This window comes from Temnothorax americanus, unplaced genomic scaffold (assembly GCF_048541705.1).
Source record: "Temnothorax americanus isolate GAGA-0224 unplaced genomic scaffold, ASM4854170v1 Scaffold23, whole genome shotgun sequence".
Lineage (NCBI taxonomy): Eukaryota > Metazoa > Arthropoda > Insecta > Hymenoptera > Formicidae > Temnothorax > Temnothorax americanus.
The window spans coordinates 320,421-340,748 of record NW_027509371.1 but is presented as its reverse complement, the minus strand read 5'-3'; the positions used below and the strand labels follow the sequence as shown (position 1 = coordinate 340,748).

Here is a 20,328-nt window from a genome sequence, read left to right as displayed (position 1 = left end):
TGACGATCGGCCATGCGACGGCGCGTGTCGAGTCGAGTGCGCTCGGGACTCGCTAGAACTCGACAAATATTGATTTTAAGTTAGGGTCTTCAGGAAATGAATTGTAGGGCTTTAAAAGAGCTACAAAATGAGAGGTTAGTAAATCATGTACGGTCAAAATTAGCCGTTATTGCAAAAAAAAAACAAAATTTTTCATTCCGCCTCCCCCCCTTAAAAACCCATCGGTCCGATTAGCCCGACAACTCAGAAATAAGCTCTTCTACATCCCCCCAACAACCCTAAAAAGGTTTCATTGATACCGGTTCACTTCCGAGCTCAAATGTCTAATTTGACTGGACTAGCAGATAGGAGGTACGGGAAGATAAGCAGAGAACGCGCGCGCGTGCGCGCGGAGGAAATAAATGTTGCTTCGAAGAGAACGAGAGAAGAAGAGCTGGGAGACAATTTAGTAGAAGAGGAAAGGAGCAGTACTGAGAAATTTGGCAAATAAAAAAGAGGAAAGGAGCGATTCAAGGGCACAGAAGTTTTTTGAGTTGAATTAAGAATGAACTCAAAATATCAGAAAGATTAAGAATAAGAAGATAATATATTGGAAGAGAAAAAAAAAGAAAAGGAGAAAGGGGCATACAGGGATGTGTGATGAGTTAGGTATAGGGGGACATAGGAAAGTATTAGTTAAGAAGCAGGAAATTTGTTATTAGTCGAGTTTATTATATGTGGGTGTATGTAAATATTTGAGTGTAAGGGTTTTACAGTTAAATTGAGTATTGTAAGATGAGAGAGTTGCGTTAATATTTTAAGGTAAAGGTAAAAAATTATTTATGTCAATATGTGGTTAAAAAATAGGAAAATGGTTGTAATATTAAGGTAGAGGTAAGGATAAAGAAAAAAAGAGAAAATTATGTTTTGTAGTTTTAAGATTAGGCTTTGAATTTTGCACGCAGAAGTTATGGAAGATATGAGTTTAAGGTATATGATAGGTTCTGGAGTATAAGGATTATAGAGAGAATCCATTAGAATTCAAGTTTTATAAGTTTTAGGATGGTTCTTCCTGGATTAAAGGAGATTTGAGAAGAATTTAGAAATATATGGAATATTAATATTAGTTGTTGCGCGTTGTTGTATGAAGGTATGTGTGTGTGTGTATGTGTGTGTGTATAGGTGAATAATGTCCGTTTCTTGGCCTACTGCTGAAGCGGACTAAGTTCAAATATTTTTTAGTTTAGGTTATGAGTTTAACGTGCAAATAATGGATTAAGTCGTTTAGGGCTTAAGGGATGGTTTTTCTAAAAGAAATTTAAGAAAGTACGGAATAATGAATTAATAGTTGCACGCGTTAAGTTAAAAAAGTTGGTATGAGTGTGTATAAGGTATATTGTAAACAAAGTCCATTTCTTGGCTTTTTGTAGCTAAAATTAAATAAATCTATCTACTAAAATTATTTGTTTTGTTGTTAAAAATCGGCACCGAAAAAATAATGACGACTTTGCCCCGGTCTCTCCTACCCAAAGATTAAAAGAAAATATATTTATATCATATATATCTTTTTTATACTACATTTTATACTTTAATAATACTAGTTATTCGTTCATTTGGAAGATTATCTCATAACACGGTACAAACAAAAGTTTTTAATAAAACACGCAAACTTCTTTATGTACAATATAGTAACACTTGAATAAAATTTGGATGAAAATCTGGTTTAACAGAATAAATAAAACTTAAAATTACACGGAAATTTGTTTCGTTTCTGGCGATAATTTAACAATTTTAATATGTGTTATTAAATCGTAATCACATATTTTCAATTATTCTACTTTAATCTCAACGCAGTGTTTTATAACTTTCGTGAATTTGTAATTAATGACAGAAATTCGTGTATATACTATAATATTCTACAAAATAATTATTCAACACAATCTGCGTAAATTCGCGTTGTTCCCTGAGAATTCAGCCAAGTTGAGAAACGCACACGATTTAACTTATGGCGTCAGACTCTTAGTTTCTCTATACGTATAGCGCTTTACGAATCTTTCCGGTCTTTCTAACGCGCAGATTCAGAAGATGGGGACGGCTACGGAATAGAAAGTAGACGCAATCTCTCCTTGGAAACAGTCGGTTATTCTTGGAATACCCCGCAAATTTATGGTACAGCGGCGAGAGGAAACTCTGAGAAGTTTCTCGTCCCAAAATTTATTAATTAATAATCCCGCCTTAAGGACGATGGAATCTCTCGACTGCGTTTAGCAAGACACTTGGTGTACTTTATCGTGCGATATTTAATGAAGAAGTGCGAGAACGATAATGGAATGAAAGAGGCGAAAATTCAATAGAATTAGAGAAACATGTAATAAAAACATTTTACGTTTGTAATTCAAGCACAGTCATATTATTGCGATATAATAAACAAACACAAATAAGGCGTATGTATAGAAGTAACAGTAAAATATTTTATTTTTTCAGAATTATTAACAAGGAAAACGCCGTAATCGGTCGGGACTTGATCTTGATAGTGTAAAATTCGTACGTAAAATTCATTCAAAAAAATAATATTATGGGCAATCGAGACCCAGTCCTGACCGATTACGGTGTTACCCTTGTTAATTTGATTTTATATCATGTGTGTGTACGGTCGTTTTTCACTTATTTATTTTTCAAAATTGTATTAAAAGCACACATTTTGTATATCACTGCACATTATTTCTAGATAAAAAAGATGCAATAAAAATATGTTTAGCATTTATTATTCAGTTTAAAGTATAAAAAACTCGAATAAAACTTACTCAAATCTGTATACATGCAAAAAATTTCTTCAACTTTAGAAGGTAAATCTTGAAAAGTAACTGTGATTTCCTTATGCGTGCAATAACAAACACAATAAGTGTAACAGCAAAAATAACGATAAAAGGTAGGCAGAATTCTAATTCCATCTTCCGCCCGGTTTTTCGATCGCGCGCGATTGCTTTTATTGCGGCAAGAATGGAGGCGAGTTGAATCGATCGAGGCCGAATAAATACTTCATAAAGGTTTTCCAATCGTACTCCATCGCTCGCACTGTTACGCGATCGCGAGCGGCGACTCTCCTCGATCGACTTGGCGGCGCGGCATTCTGCGAAAGTAACGTCATTAAGACGAAACTTAAACAGGTCTCGAATTTAGAGAGACCAACTGGTATGCAATTGAGAAAAACCCCCTCATTAAACTTTCCCCTCGGAATAAAAGGTCGGCGAGGGTGGTAACTCGAGGTCGTGGAAGATCGGATGGATTTAGGGGAAAGAGCGAGGCGGGAAAGAGCCGAAGAATCAGTAATAAGAGAAATTCGGAATAAAGCGAAATTCGAACCTTTCTCCCTCTTTTCAGAGAGCAACTAGCGCAGTTACTGGCGGTTGTTGTGGTCATTGATACCCCTTCATCGAAAACTTCGGTAAATTTCTCGACGCAAATAATTAATGTAAATTATTATGCCAGTTATTACATCAAACTATCACCATCGTAACAATATCTATTATCAAAAATTAATCAATAATAGCTGAACTAAATTAATTTACGATTTATTTATATAATAATATAACTTGTTTATATAATATTAGATAAAGCAAGAATATATAACGGCTTCATTACCTAACAATAATTACTTATTATTAATTTCGTTTCTCGTACATATTTAGTGTATTCGACTTCAAATGGATTTCTATAAATATAATAGTAGTAATTAAATATATCTACGTCTTGTCATATTTTATAAACATGTATTTAAAGATGTAAAAAACTGAAAATATGACGAAATTTATAAACAACAGAAAAATAAAATTGGAGATCTATAATATACCTGAAATTCTGAAAACCACTTTTAAAAAAGGCGTGTTAACTGAGTGAATTTCGTTTGTATCAAAAAATTGAAGCCTCTTTTCCGCGATGCCGATTGGTTATCTCGATTGATTGCCGCGCCGTAGCTTGCTTCATCCCGTGAGGGACTGTCATCGCAGAGTGTGGTGAGTTTCGTGCGTGTAGTGCGTCGTGTGTGTCGTGATGTGACAGCTCGCGTCGTGTCGCGAGGTTAATATTATTATTAATGTAATCTCTCATCATTATTATAAATATAAAATCGTTTAATTCTGAATTTCGGTCGCGTCACGCAAGGATCGAAGTGCCACGCGAAATATCAGCGGATCGGAGATAGGTAATTATAGTGACTCCTCCTTTTTTTTTTCTTCTAAAAAGAGCATGTCGTAGGTATTGTTGTCACTTTTCCGCGATGCCGATTGGTTCTCTTACTGCGCTTACTTCATTTGCAGCTGTCATTGTATATTTTGACAGTTGTGTGTATCAAGGGTTAATAGTGTATAATAGTAATAGCATGATGTTAAAGCTAAATAGCGCGCGCAAAGCGCGCGTCTGTAGTGTCTAGTATATTATAATTCAATAAAGTTTCAGGTATAAGTTTCCAGTGTTATTGCGTCTATATACCGATATAATTTATAGTATTATATATGCTATAAAATTTGCATTACATAACATCGTTACAAAGAACCCACCTAATAATGGCAGCATTTTTCATTTAAATTAATGTGTGCTCGTAATCCTGAGAAACGTTAAATGAGAAATAAAACCTACTGACACATTAACCTAAACAAAAATTGTAAATCGACTCTCAAATCCCCTTATTAAAATACAAGTCGATATTAAAATGTATACGGATATTAGCAAAAATAAAGCGTGGAGTAGGTCATCGCGCAAATATTCTTCGGCGGAGCAAATTGCTGAGGATTATAGAAAATCAAAGATCGACTGAGTTGTTGATAAACCATTATTTGCACCATAAACAAATCAAATCAATAAGGCCAAATGATTTATACCTCGATATACATCCAATATTTCCAGCAATGGAATAAAATTTAATATATTTGCGATGTAAATGTATCAAAATGTAAATCTAAAAATCTTAATACATTTCATATTATTTGCGTAGTATAATTATTTGTGTATAATAAACGGCATTATACGCTACGTCTATAAATATGTCAAAAATATACATACAACATATATTCAATCAAGACTTACACTCATTATAATAACTTACACCGCCGACACGGTAATAAGCCACAAAGTTTAGTCTACGATTAATTTTATTTCATCATGATGGATTGAACGTAGCAGAGACGGCCAGCTTTTCGTCAAAGAGAGATGCAAAAGCTAGACGCTCTCTTAAGGTATGCTTTCCATACCTTAATCATTTTGCCCCCTTTTTGGCACTGAGACCACGACATCCATTTAAAGCTTTGGCAACCTCAGAGAGACGCGGCCGCCGTTTTCGTTCCTTTCGTATTTTTTCCTTCCGTTGCCGTGTGCGCCAGAGCAACGGGCGAAACGACGGACTGCCCTACTTTCGTTATTGCCGGAGCTATTTCGATTGGCAGATCGGATGCACACACTCTGTGTGAGTCTCGTTCACCTCAATAAACTCGTTTGGCGGCGAGAGGTATATGCCGATGCAATTCCGACGCGCGCGCGCGCAATTTTGCAGCGCCGCTCGTGACGGAAATATCCGACTTGACTCGAAACGATATCCGCGGACAAATTTTACCTTTAAAACCTCCCTAAGAATATTTCGAAAATGAAAACGCGTTGATTTCGAGCTCTTTGCACGTATACACGTGTGTCAAATGTCGATTATCTATTTGACAGCGCAGAGCGTCATTTGAAACGTTCGTGCGACAATCACGTTGTCTCGCGCGAATTGACTTTTCGACGAAGATCAGAAGATCTCGATGACAGTTCAGAGATTCAATCATGAAATCGGTCGGCCTCGAAACGAAGAAATGGCGTGAGCGAGAAAGGGGGGGCAGAGAGGACGGAAAGAGAGCAAGGGAAAAAGAAGTCGAATGCTCCTTAACCACGGACGTCGGCGGCTTTGAGCGCGCGGCGATAACTCGCGAGGGGAAACGAGCCGGTGGTTATCCGTTGCTCGCGGAACAATTTAACGGCGGGTTTGCTCGGCCGGGTTAATGATAGCCCGAGCGAGGAAAGTACTCACGGCGGTGGCGACGACGGCGGCGATGGTGATGGTGGTGGCGGTGGCGGTGGCGATGACGGTGGTGGTGGCGGTGGCGGTGGCGGCGGGGCCCCCAATGGGTGGCACGCGGGAGTCAGGTGCCCTCGGTAGAAAGTGAACCAACCGTGTACTTGGAACTCGCGAGAGAACGAGAATGTAACCAGTCGGTCCGGCTCGAGACGAGGGTAGGAGAGGAGGAGGGGTAGGGAGAGACAGAAAGAGGGTCCAACGACTGGCTCGAACGTGTCCCACTATCGAGAAGGCACGTCCCGATGTTATTGCCGACATAAAGAGACCTTCCTGCGAATGAGACGTGTGCCGTCGGTGCGGATTCGCTCGTTCGTCGGAGAATTAAAAAATAAAAGAGGAATCTTTCTCGCGGGCCGCCGACGACCGCGAACGCGAATTCGGGTTATTCGGCCCGCGGGGAGACGGGTCGATGCGATTCCCTCTCGTTGGGATTACCGTTTATGTAGAGCCGCTGACGAAACTATTTCGGAAATACGAAGCGCCACGATAAATGGAAATTGGTACTAAATAATTCTTTAGATAACATTGATTCCCTTTTATTCGCAGTATTCGATCGAATAATTAAAATCTGCCCTATTATTAAGTATTCATTAACAATAAAATTAGTTAATTAAATTCTCCATCGTACGTAGATACTCAGTTAGTCTAAGAAAAAACAAATAAGAAAATCAGCCAATAAATTAAGCTAGAGCATATCTTTTAATATCTAAAAAAAATAATTAACATAACACAAAAAAATAATTAACAAATAATAGTCCTCTTCATAAATTTCCCGATGTAAAAAATAGCAACAGCTTTACAAAGAAGTTAATTTGTTTCGAAAAAAAGTCATTAATTAGTCTTTTTTTTTTATTGAGTGAGACTATTTCAGTCATTAAATTTCAAAAATAAAAAGTTTATATCATGTGCAAAATATAATCTCCGTTTAAAAGTTTACTTTTTAATTAAGATAATACATTAGCATAAACAGCTTTCACCTTGCAAAGATAACTTCAAAACACCTAACTCAGCTGACAACTACGAGATTATAAATCTCAACATAATCGAGTTATTGATGATGGGAACGGTTTCTAGATAACTCTAGAAACTCTAAACTAGGTTGTTAAATTGGAAAAGTGGATCTCTTTCCTGATACAAAGTATAATACATTAGATTTGAATCATTTTAACAACCATGACCTATTTATTGTGACATATTTTGCCTGATAAATGTAACAGAATCCATTTCTAGCATAGTAAAAGTCACGAAAAAATGTGAAAAATTTATGAACTAATAAAATAGACAAAATGCATAAAACCTGTAATTTATATACAAATAAAATTTCTTCAAAATAAAAATCAAAGTACAGTAATGCGTTTAACTAAAAAGACTACCCAAACTCATAGAAAAAAAAAACAAATTAATGATAAGGTCTCTCTCACATCAGTAAGAGAGCTTATTGACATTAAATCAATACGTGTGATAAATAAATTTCTTCGCGACGCTATCAAATTTTCATTATCTGTCTTCGATAACGGATCGAATATCTGGAAGTGTAATCCAGCCTCCTACACAATTAGTATGTCGCAGAGTGTAGAAAGCAGCAGATACAATTTTTGCTGGAAGCAAACCTTTCAACTTAACGAACAAGTAATTTTCGTTCCAGGTCTCGGGCGCAGGGCCGCGATAAAAAGAACGGAACTTTTGCAAGGGAGTATACCAAAGGGAAAAACGAGTTTCCTCGTCGGAAACACTCCATGCTTTCCCACGTCCGAATCGTTCAACGAGTACGACGAAGAACCGCCGGCTGTACTTAAGTACCGACCGATCCAAAAATAGCATCGCGCAATGCTGTCCATAAAAATGAAACGTAATCGATGCGCGTCGCAATGTCTCTATGCAGAATTACGAGTTACGTGATTCTGTAAGAAATAACCGTCGTCAATTATTACAATGTGCCAATATATAACTAAACTGAGACTGAAATAACCCATGTTACTTAACGAAGGGTAGTAGGTATAATCGAAAGACGAATATAACGGACAAACAAGATTGGAATACATTAATCATTGATTTGCGAATACCTGAGAACCGACAAATCAGAAAAAAATGATTTATATATTCAGAATACAGTGAATATCAAATTATTTTAAAATTAAAATCGAATATTAAATGTAATAAAATTATAGACGCCGCGTTAAGGGGATCCTGGAGTGACGGCCGAACTCCGACGGAAAAGCGCCCTCATCTAAGCAGAATTAAAAATATCGATTATTTTGATCATTCTGTCCTTATCCGACGAGATTCTACGAGATATCTGTCCTTGTCAGATTGCAACGCCATGTACACTGCGTGTGTGTACATGCATAAAATCAGTTGGATGAAAATTCTTTCTTATTAGGCTTTTAACCTTAGTTTCAATGATGTCACGCTGTTCTTTGATCTAGTCCGAGATGCGGGACATTTTCAATTTGTACACGTAAGCTATATAATTTGTATATAATAAGCAAACGTTTCCTTGAAGTGACAGCTCTAAGTACAAAAGGTGCAACACCAAGTAGTATTAAATATATTTTTAAGTTTTTAGTCTTAAATTTACTATCCCGCACATGATTTCTGTACGCACTTTAAACGTGTAAATGGGCTTTCCTTTCTGTAAAGCCAATTCGAAGAAAATTGGTCCAACTGAAATGTCGGTAATTGCTATGACTCCAGGATCCCCTTAACAGCAGTTGAAATGCTCCTACGTTATAGGTAATAATAAATGACTACAGTTATATTAGAAAACAATAAAGTCTTCAAATCGTTGAAATATCTGTAATATTCAATGACAAAATAACTTTGTTACTTATTAGGTATTCAAAGAAGATAGTTAACTTTTGCCATGTAAAAATAATTCAAAACTTCCTCGGGTTTACACGTGGCTCATATCCGGAGGAGTACGCGTGACTTTAAAATATTAATCGATGACCTAAAACAATACGTACTAGTAACGGTACTTTCAATTACTTTCACGTCAAGCGCTTTCCTTTTCATAACGGAAACAATGACAAACTTGTTTTATAGACGTGCCATTTATACTCACTGTCTCTTGTATCAAAATAACGATGACAGAGTAAAACGTCCCGAAAGTCCATAAAGTTCACTTTGACAAAAAAGATATTTAAAAATATCACGGTCTCTTATTCAATTAACTTTTCTTTAAAGAAAAGATGATTCGCGCGAGGTGCCTCGTCTCTTTTCACAATTTTTCATATTAAGTTAAAAATTACACGAAAATAAACTAGGGAAACAAATATGTTTCCAGCTTTACATGAAAATATGGAATTAGTTATAGTATAGAGGTGCACCACCTGCAGGCATAGCGACGATTCTTAATAAACTCATTGTCAGTTGTGTCAAGCAATAGTATAAACCTCTTTTAAAAGTTCTGAGGTCCTCAATGTTTAGTTAAGTTTATGAAAGCTGTCGTTTATCAACATTACGAAGGTTCGCCTTTATTTATTATTCCGTGACGTCAAAATCAAGTTCTTTTTTTCTGAAGAAAACTCATCTTTTTAAAGAAACAGGATACTTATTTAAACGATATCTCCGCGCATGGGAGAAAAGTGCGGACGAGTACGCGTTAATGAAAACATCCAAGTGACACGAATTGATAGAGCATGCAATTACAATTCATGACTCGTATTTGCTTTCAAAGTCGAGATCAATATCGTTTCGCCCCCCCCCCTCTCTCTCTCTCTCTCTCTCTCTCTCTTTCTCTCTCTCCCTCTCCCTCTCCCTCTCTCCTTCTCCCCCTCTCCCCCTCTCCCTCTCCCTCTCCCCCTCCTCCTCTCCCTCTCTCTCTCCCTCTTCCTCTCCCTCACCCTCTCCCATTAGAAGGCATAAATAACTCATATATATGTCGAAATTGTTCACGCATACACCTATGTAGGTTAGATGATGCGCTTTAAAAGTATTTAAGTGCTTAAAACACGCCATGAACCTATGTGGCACCTCGTTTCGCATGGAAAGTGTATGCGTGAACAATTTCGACATATATATTAGTTATTTATGCCTTCTAATACTCAAAATAGCTGCTATATTTTCAAAACTTTTTTTTGTTAATAACTTCTTAACGAATAACGAGCGACGGCTGAAACCTTCTGAAGGTCACTCGGGGTCATGACCTTGACAACATATATCAAGGTCATTGAAATCGGTGAGGTCGCCCTTAATCTAGACATTTACCAAGTTATATTTATTTTGAGATTTAATACTGCATATCTCGAAAACTAAAGCAGTTAGCCCTATAAGCCCTATATAATTTTTTGTTCAGCGTAAAAAATACTACCAGAAACCACAGTCAAATCAAGGGGCACCAGTTATCGTGTTCTCCCCAGACTGGCGCTCCGGCCGATTTGTGCAATCGCAGCAGGTACCATCTTCGTCATGCCCTACTTACGGGGACCTGTTTAGGCCCGTCTCCTCGCGTGTGTATACACTGTGCGCGCCGAATAACAAATAAATCATACCGCGTACGCGAAGCGGCGGCAGTTCACTTTCTCCCTTCGGTTTCGTCCTCAATTATCACATGAAGCGGGCCCTCACATGTAATTACACGGGTGAGATGGCTCGGTGGGCCGCGGGCGGCCAAGTGAATCGCGGGTAACAATTTTCTTTTTCGAGGGCCCCGGGACCCCTTTCACTCGGCTCGCTGGCGCGAGACCCGGTTTCCTTTCAAGAAGGCAGCATTATTTTCGTTATACCTATGTTGTCAAATAACTAAATATGACCTTGAATATATATATATATATATATATATATATATATATATATATATATAATTAAAGGTGTCGTTTACGTGTGCTTTAAACGACCATCCATGGTCAAACCAATGACACCATCTTATATACCCCTTCGAACCAAACAACTTTTGTCTGAAACATTTTTCTTTCCCGGGCTTGGTTTTTGAGATATTCGATTGGATAGATTAAAATAGTCCACCCTGTACATATATATTATATATATTTCGAGATAAAAAAGAAAAAAAGAATAGATAAAAAATTTTGGTAATTATTTACTCGCCTATGACCTTGACCTTGACATATGTTGTCAAGGTCACCCTCCTGAGTGACCTTCAAAAGTTTTTAGCCAGCGGTCGTTATTCGTTAAAAAGTTATTAACAAAAAAAGTTTCGAAAATATAGCAGCTATTTTGAGTATTGAAAGGTATAAATGACTAATAAATATGTCGAAATAGTTCACGCATACACTTTCCACGCGAACCTAGGTTCACCCCCACCCCCTGCTTTCGGGAGAGGTGCGGTAGCCCCTCCCTCGCTTACGTGTGTACTGTTTATACACATGTATTATGCACATGTATTATATATACACATGTATTATACACATGTGTATAAACAGTACACAAATAGGCGGGGGAGAGCCTTCTCACTGATTGTAGGACACGCCTTCGGCGTATAAATTAGTGACGCGTTTTAAAAGTATTTAAGTGTTCAAAGCGCGTCAACTAACCTACATAATGTCTATTAGTACTCAACCTATGTATTAGGTTAGTGACGCGTATTAGGAGGCATAAACGACTATTACGTTTTTTTTTTTAAAGCAAAAAAATACTTTATTTCGCGAGAAAGTCGCTGCTTTACCAAAACACAACATTTAAAACAGTAAATTGTTTTATCCAATACTCAATACCAATACCAATACCAATACTCAAAATAGCTAACTATATTTTCCAAACTTTTTTGTTAATAACTTTTTAACGAAAGCGAGCGACGGCTAAACCTTCTGAAGGTCACTCGGGGTCATAATCTTGACAACATATATCAAGGTCATTGAAATCGGTGAGGTCGCTAAACTTTTTTTGTTAATAATATAACTTTTTAACGAATAACGACCGCCGGCTAAAAACTTCTGAAGGTCACTCAGGAGGGTGACCTTGACAACATATGTCAAGGTCAAGGTCATTGGCGAGTGCGGTCTTTTTGTAAATAATTACCAAAATTTTTAATCTTTTATATAAAAGTAACTCACTAATAATAAAAGTTGAAATTCAATTGAAACCAACAGAAAGTTCAATTGAAATAAGTCGATAATATATAAAATTTTCTAATAAGTTTTTTTTATGTATGTGGTTTACGATTACTTTATAAATAATAAATTAAAAGATTGCCTCTTATTTTAAATCTCTTGTTTATATGTATAATTTCTGTCATCAAATTAACTGATACGATGCTGAAGACTTAGTTAGCAATAAAGCATTACGAAATATAAGTAGAAAACCGTTGGGACGGAGACAGTGCACGAAGGTACGGGGGACTCGATGCAAGCAACTGGTCTCCAATGTTTCGCAATCTGACGTAAATCGCGAGACACAACAAAGTGGAGGAGACACCTGTAGGCGACACGCAAGTGACACGAGCACAATGGGCACACTTAGGCCAATTATGGTGCAATCGTAGTCACGTTACTTCTGGGAAGTCGTGACAACGATGCCGCCAAGAGATCCCCACTGATATAATGTGCAGAAAATTGTTTTCAAGACTTCGGGCTCCCACACCGTCGAGGGCTTTGCCAAATATGTCTATATAAATCATCGTGTGTGTACTTTCGCACACCCGTGTTCAACCGACTTAGCCGATCTCGCGGAAAGCTGCGCGCAACAATGCGCGAACCCCGCCGTGTACGCCGCGTACGTTCAAAGGCAAATTTGCATGTAACCTTATACGAAAGATACCCCGTTAGGGGAAGAATCGCCATTTTTATGAGCGAGCTTTAACCCCTTCGACCTGGTCACTAAATGCCAGACCATTAATATTAAACGTTCTTAGCTCAAGTTCGTTCTTAGCTCAAGCCGCCGCGAATCATGGGCTATACTCGTGTGCTATAAAAATTTATAGGACATTTTAACGTGAGCATAAGTTCGTTCATACAAAACCTATAACTTTATATTAAATTTTATGAATAATAAATTAAAATATTGTCTCAAACGTTCATCGTTCTTATAGTCGTGTGTGTGCTGCCTCTTCAGATCTACCATATCTCTCTATCTGCAATATGTGTATATATATCAATTTACGTCCAAAATATATCAATTTTAATATTATTTATCCCGTAGTCGGGAAAGCAAGTTTCACAGATTTAAGATGAGAATTATATATGCATCCGAAAAATATTAATATATTAAATATTATATAACCCATTTTTTAATATGTATTTCAATTTTTGACTAAAATCGATATACTCGATTTTTTAATTCATCTCATGATCTCGATGTGCATCCGCGATGCCGAATTTTCGCAAAGATCCCCAATTTCCGCTTCTCAAACATGAACTACGCTTCATCATCGCGTAAAAACAAAAAATATCCCGACGAAGACAAGTGCATGTACAAGATGCGTTTTTGACGACGGTGAAATACAAAAATGCTCTCTGCGTGATTTTCAGATAAGAGGGTGACACCCTGTGAAACAAGAGAAAAAATAGAAAGAGGATAGATGGAGCCAAGAAAATTCAGAGAAGAGGGTGGGGACGAAGAGGATGACGAGTGGGAACATCTCGATACCGCGAAGAAGAAACGGCGGAGGAACCGCGAAGGGGAAATGACTGGCAACGACGCACGGTGGTGTTGCGGTATCGGACAGTAAAAGTCCCGAAGAACAATGGATAAACGGAATGGTACTGCCGAGACCTTTCAGGCGATCGGGTAACCGGCAAAAATGCGCGCAACACAATGGATAGAATCACGCCCTCTTTCTCTCTCTTTCTCTCTCTTTCTCTCTCTTTCTAACCGCGACTCCTTCTCTACGAACGTTCGTTTTCCACGAAGCGTAAACCCAAGCCCGATCGTCGTCCACCCACTCATGCGACCATGAAAGAGAAAGAGTCGAAAGAGATTAACGTTATCTGGCAATAATTAATTTCTTTTAGAAAAAAAACTGACTTGATTATCAAAGAAATGTTTATAAGATTTGGAAGCTCGAAAAAATGCAAAGGGCCCTAAACATTTACATGGAATACTATTAGATTGGGGAGAAAACAATCCGGATTTTTTCGTTAAAAAATATCTGTTAAGAAAAAAATCGTTACAAATTTCTTTTTTTAATTGCCGTTTGAATCTATTACCTTCTGCCACCTTTCCATATTACTTTCTCCCAGGCAGAAGTTGGATTTCGCGTCAATAAAAGGCCGACTTTAAAAGGCCGATTTTCTTGAAAAAATTGATCTTTTTAAAATACCACTATTGTTTATTTTGCTTTTTTGTTTTTAAAGATCTTCTAGACTAATTACACTATAACAAAGACGTTTATAATTTTTTCTTAAGTATCACTAGGTTCTTTTTTTTTCCCCGAAATAAAATTTTCTTGAGCTACTTTGAATCTTTAATGGAAATATCACAAAAATGATATTAACACGCAAGTGCTAAATTATACATAACATTCATAGATTATAAAAGTCAGATTTAGCATTAATTTTTTTTAAGTTCCTCTTAAGCTGTTTTTTCTTATTGAAAAAAAGACCAACCCCTATACGAACAGGCTTATTGAGCTAAAGATATACAATGAGTTGTAGAAAAGTAACACACAGATACACAAATTATACGAATACTCCGAGCACTTGTAAATTAGCTGTTCTAGTGATTACTTGGATGACGCAGCTTAACCTAAGAGAATTTATTTTGAAAATGTATAGGGAAATTTCTGCACGCAAAATACATACAAACTGTATACCAATAAGACTAAAAAATAGACTAAAATTTCGCACTTAAACCTAAGCCTAAACTTAGGCCAGTATTCATAGTCAGACCTTATATTTAAGATTGTCAAAAGTTTATCTTTAGATGCTGTACGACTCGTTTCGTGCTAATCTACAACCTTGCTTTAAAGGATATTTAAGCTTTAAGCTGTAAGAAATTGATCACAATGAAATGTGATTGTGATTGGTCAATTTCTTACGCGCTTAGAGCTTAAATATTCTTTAAAGCAAGGTTGTAGACCAGCACTAAAGATAAACTTAAAGGGATGCTGGAGCCGTAAGCGAACTCGATCAGCGTCGATAAAAAAGTGCTCACTGATTCTTACACATACATACAGAGCACCTAACCTTGCATCTTCCACTGGTCTAAGTAATATCTTTTTTTTTAGGCTTCAAATCTTACTTCTAATTGCACGATATTATTCCTGACAGTTTTTTGTAGAGGGCTGTATCACTATTTTCTATTAAAAAACTGCAGATTTTTGTATAAAGCAAATATTGTCGTCAGGTTAGGACAATATTTATAAAAATAAATTTTTTTTTAGTTTATCAGAAAAAATGATGTACAGCCCTCTACATTTTTGTGCGTACTATAATCGTGTAAAAGGATTTTCCATTCTGTTCAGCCATCAATTCAAAGATATATTGCTTAGACCGATTATGCCAGTGTCGCTGTCACTCCAGGATCCCCTTAAGGGGATCCTAAAGCCGTCTGTAATACCGGCTTTTTTTCTTAGCACTAATTAAAGTACGCATCAAAATCTAGGTCATGGTAGTCGAATTTATATCAAAAACAAAAAAAATTAATATTTTTGTTAATTTTTTGTAAACGTGACGACAATATTTGCTTTGTGCAAAAATTCCACAATAAATATCCACAAAATTAGACCGGCATGACCTAGGGACAACATGTAGGAACAATATTGTGTAAATAGAACTAAGATTCAACGTCTAGAAAAAAAGATTAGTTTAAATAAACTTTTATATGTGCATAAGCACATTCAGGTTGATAGGATAAGCAGTATTGCGTGTAGCGTGAGATGGCGCAGCAATCGAAACAAGAACAGATGCCTCTCGTTAGACAAGGACAGATATAGATATACGACATAGAAAACAGGATTAGAAATGTTGACATTACCGACATCGAGGAAATTCGGCCTTCGCTCCGAAAATGTCGATAATTTCGATCGTTTTCTATGTTACCGGCCTATATCGGTCCTTGTATAGACAAGGATAGACAAGATTATAGTATGTACCTATTGCACGATAATAGATCACGCATAACTTTTTTAGAGATCTAATCCTAATTATGAGAACTGTATTTCTTAATGTAATCCACCTTCCACGACGGTCTCATTTTGTAACAACAAATTATACAATTTTTATACGAAACAAATGTCACGAGTAGACGTCTTATTGGTTGCATTCCCTTTGGACGCTTTCGTGCTGAAAGCGTATTCTATCTTTATTGCAAATTATATATTAAAGAAAGATAGAATACGCTTTCAGCACGAAAGCGTTCAAAAGGAACGCAGCCATTGTCTGCATTTCTGAAATTATTTTCGTTCTCGGTATAAAATCGACCATCGTGGAAAGCATTAGCGCATATACTTTAACATTGGAGAAGGATTTTTTTATATCCATAAAGCAAACAAAAAGAGATGCGTTTAATAAAAATGTCGATATTACAGACGGTTTTAGGATCCCTTTAAGACGATCTTATATATATATATATATAAGATCTGACTATGAATACTCGTTTTCTACTGGGAAAACTAGTGCAATATTGGTGCACACTGAGTGTAATTTTATTATTCATATGTGAAAATCAGTTTACATATTTTCAGTGTTGTTCTAAGTATAATTTGAAAAATTGTTGTCAGTAGAACATTAAACACTAAAAATAAGTGAACTGATTTTCACATTAGAACAATAAAATTGTACTCAATGTACACCAGTGTTGCACTAGTTTTCGCAGTAGAAAACACTGTTAAGGCCATGGCACACAAAAAACTTAAACAGTAAGACATAAGCAGTAAGGAAATCAACAGGATTCGCTACCGCCTACGTTATGTCTTAAGTTCTTGACTGTGATTGGCTGATTTGCTTACTGCTTAAGCCCCAGTTTCACAAGTGGCGGTTAACTTTTAACCTTAGATTAACTAAGGGGGACGTTAGAAAGAGACGAAGAGTGAGTTAATCTAAGGTTAAAAGTTAACCGACACTTGTGAAACTGGGCCCAAGACTTATTGCTTAAGATTTTTTTGTGCAACGGCCTTTAGTTTCTCTTGAGCATCTAAACGAGATGGGTGGCGTCATCTATCACAAACGACGTCAAACTGTGACAGAATATAACGAATGTCACGTAGATAAAACAGTCGCTCTTTATACCGACGACTATACGCGATTTCAGCGCAAATAGAAAAAAAACATTGCAAATATAAATAGAAGACCATTCGATATTGATTTCTTGGAACACTATGTCATTATACATGCACCAACTCACGCTGGTCTAAAAAATTATTTAGTCGTCTTATATCCGAACTTATGAACGATAAACAAAATAGGTTCAATTCGGTTCATAAAGAAATTTTTCTTCGAAATTCTTAATCTCTAATCATTTGGACACTTTGCTCTCTCAATTAATATTTAATATTAATATTTATAATCATTATTGCCAAGCAGATGCATATCGCGTACCTTTTAACAAAATGACAGAAAATATGCAAATAAATTTTGAGAAAAGAAACCTTAATATTTTCGATAACTCGCTCAACAAATAAAATCTCTCCACTTACCTTGTAAGTTGTCCAACATATACGTCAGCAGCTTGTTTGTCCCCGCAGGCTCTCCATTCCCGTACAACGTCATCACATCCTTGCTGAGCGGATTTCCTTGAAGTCCGAGCACTTGTAACTGGAACAACTTTCCTAGTTCGTACGGTAACACGCGAAGGTAGTTTTGGTTCAATAACAGCTCCCTGGAACAATACGATAACAGATTTCACATTAAAAAAAAAGAACTACCGAATTTGTTATAAAAGTAAACGTTTCATTGTTTGCTTGTGTCTGTTCTGGCATACCTGAGGTAGATGAGTTCCCCCAGTTCAGCAGGTAAACTGCGCAGCTTGTTACTACTGAGATCCAGAATACGCAGGTTGACAAGACGGCCAATCTCAGACGGCACTCTCTGCAGACTATTATCGTTCAGATACAAAGCTGTTAGATGAGTCATCTGCCACAAATTGGGGCTCAAGTTCCTTATACTGCCTGTTATCTCCAACTCCGACCAATGAGATTTTTTCCCCGATTGATAGTCCTCAGGACACATGAGTGTATACATACGACGCGGGTTGGAGTTCTCATATTTGTCCTTGTGATTGCGGGACATGTTATAATATTCTACAAAAGAAAATAAAAGATTCTTTTTAAAATAAGAACATCATGTATTTGTGATCTTTTGTAGTTTAAATAACATTATAGCATATATCTCTCAGATACAATTCCTTACACAGTAAAAAGGTAAAAGAATAAGAAGGTAAGCATCAGCTTATTAACTATTAAAATTTGAATAGTTAACACAGACAATGATTCTTATATTACTTGATACTACTTATCAGGTACATGTAGACTATATTGCTTTTGAGAAATTGAAAAGAAAAAGACACATGTGTGTATTTGAGAGACACACACAACAGGATTGACATGAGATTAATACTGGTGATAAGTCAGTCAGTCAAGTAGCTAGAACAATTTTACATCCCAGTCTACACGAAAGAAAACAGAAAATGCAGATGCTTGTGACTCTACCAGGTGTCGAGCACGAAAAAGTCTCTTAAACTTGCAAAGTTAACGCGGACGAACAGTTAATCGCGAGACGACGGATTTCATCTGATTTCATACTAGAGACACACCAGGTACAAGTCCATAACCTATGACAGCAAAATGAGGTTTTTGCAGGCTATGCGGGCGGAATACGAGAGAAGCTCGCCGATCTCGACGCGAAACACAACGCCGGACCGCTCAAAGGTGATCTGGCCGCGCGTGAACAAAAATTTCACCAGGTGATGGCGAGTTTTTTCACCGTCAACCACTGGTCCTGCCCGAGAAAGCCCATACGCTCGCGGAGACGGGCTGACGCGTTCGTCTGATTTCCACGTACGGGACGCAGCGCCGACCGCCGAGAATGGCGTCCCGCGTGCGCGACGATCGTTACGTACCTTCATCTACCCCTTCAGCACAAACGAGACGCGCGGAAAGTTGTTACCGAGTGAAAATTTTCGCGTAAACAAAACTACCTTGACAAACACGAATCCTCCATTTATCAACTGCACCGATCGTGCGCCAAACGGAGCTGCCCGATTGGCCGAAACTTCCCGAAGCAGCCGACGCGACGTCGCACCGAGAGCGCAGGACACGCAAGTGCCACAAGCGAACATCGATAGGGAATATTTATCTGGGCAGCGATCGCGTAACTTTTCTCCTAGAGCGGAAACGTGAAAATTGGGATGCTAAAGCCAGAGAGAAACCTGAGAGAGGCCATCCCGGCATTTTTCGTCAATTTTTCTGTGTCGCATTTTCCGACGCGCCGCCTGAGAAAGTGCGCATCAACTACGTCGTTTCGCTCGGTAACCGCACATGGTTTGCGTCCGTGATAATGGTTCGTGTCCGAACTAGCCAGTTAGAGGGGGGATATGCTGCGGCTAGAGCACAGTATAACCATACCCAGTAGCGACACTGAGTGTCGGCACCTTTGATGTAGTTGTCCTCAAGTCACGTGGTACGTCGCCATATTGTCAGATGTACCGGCGCTACAATTGAAATGTACATATATAATTAAAAAATGTATATGAGTATATATAATCAAAAAAGATTTTTTGCGCAATTTTAATTATAATCCAAAGAATTTCTTGAAGTAGAAGAAATGAAAATAATACTTCTGTGTATTTTGTATCATTTTATTTCAAAATTTTTCGTAACTTATTGTGTAAATAGAATTGTAAAATGTATACAAAATATATATAATTATTGAGCTCAAAAGCGAATATAGATCATTGGGCGCAAAAGCTAATATTTTTATTTGTTCTGTCATTGAGTAAAAAATGCATAAAAATATTTAAAAAAATACTTATGTTTATTCCGAATACTTGCGTTAAAATTTCATAATTTTTACTGAAAATTTTAGTAATATATAAATATTAAGATATCCATTTTTTTTTAATTAATTGTTCCTCATGGACATCCTTCAGTAGAAAGAATGTGCTCCAAATGTCAATGTCAACTGAAACAATAATTGGAATAAGTGAAAACATGTAATATTCACTATCATTATGTGCTGTTACTGTATAATACTTACATAAAAAATAGTAAAAATGTTAAAAAAAGTAGCAGAAATGTTAAAAGGAGTAGCAGAAATATTAAAAATTTATTTCAGAAAGTAACACATGCATTTTGACATTCACAAAGTTGCCAAACACATTTAGTTTTATAACAATAAAATTATAAACGAACTTCA

General features: G+C 37.0%; 1 protein-coding gene across 11 annotated transcripts in view; it reads right to left on the bottom strand.

Moving 5' to 3' along the window:
* Positions 1-19,427, bottom strand: part of LOC143898290 (CCR4-NOT transcription complex subunit 6-like) — a 379,988-nt gene extending 360,561 nt beyond the window's left edge. For 9 of the 11 annotated variants that reach the window (XM_077407671.1, XM_077407669.1, XM_077407664.1 and 6 more), the window contains exons 1-3: positions 19,034-19,427; positions 17,897-18,215; positions 17,613-17,794 (exon numbers count right to left, since the gene is read on the bottom strand). In XM_077407671.1, the coding sequence (XP_077263797.1) occupies positions 17,613-17,794; positions 17,897-18,204 (490 nt within the window). In that variant the 5' untranslated portion in view covers positions 18,205-18,215; positions 19,034-19,427. Of the gene's footprint in view, positions 1-17,612; positions 17,795-17,896; positions 18,216-18,727; positions 18,939-19,033 lie in introns of those variants that run through there. The other 2 variants (XM_077407661.1, XM_077407662.1) reach the window with 2 other exon arrangements.
* Between the last annotated feature and the right edge of the window lie 901 nt (positions 19,428-20,328).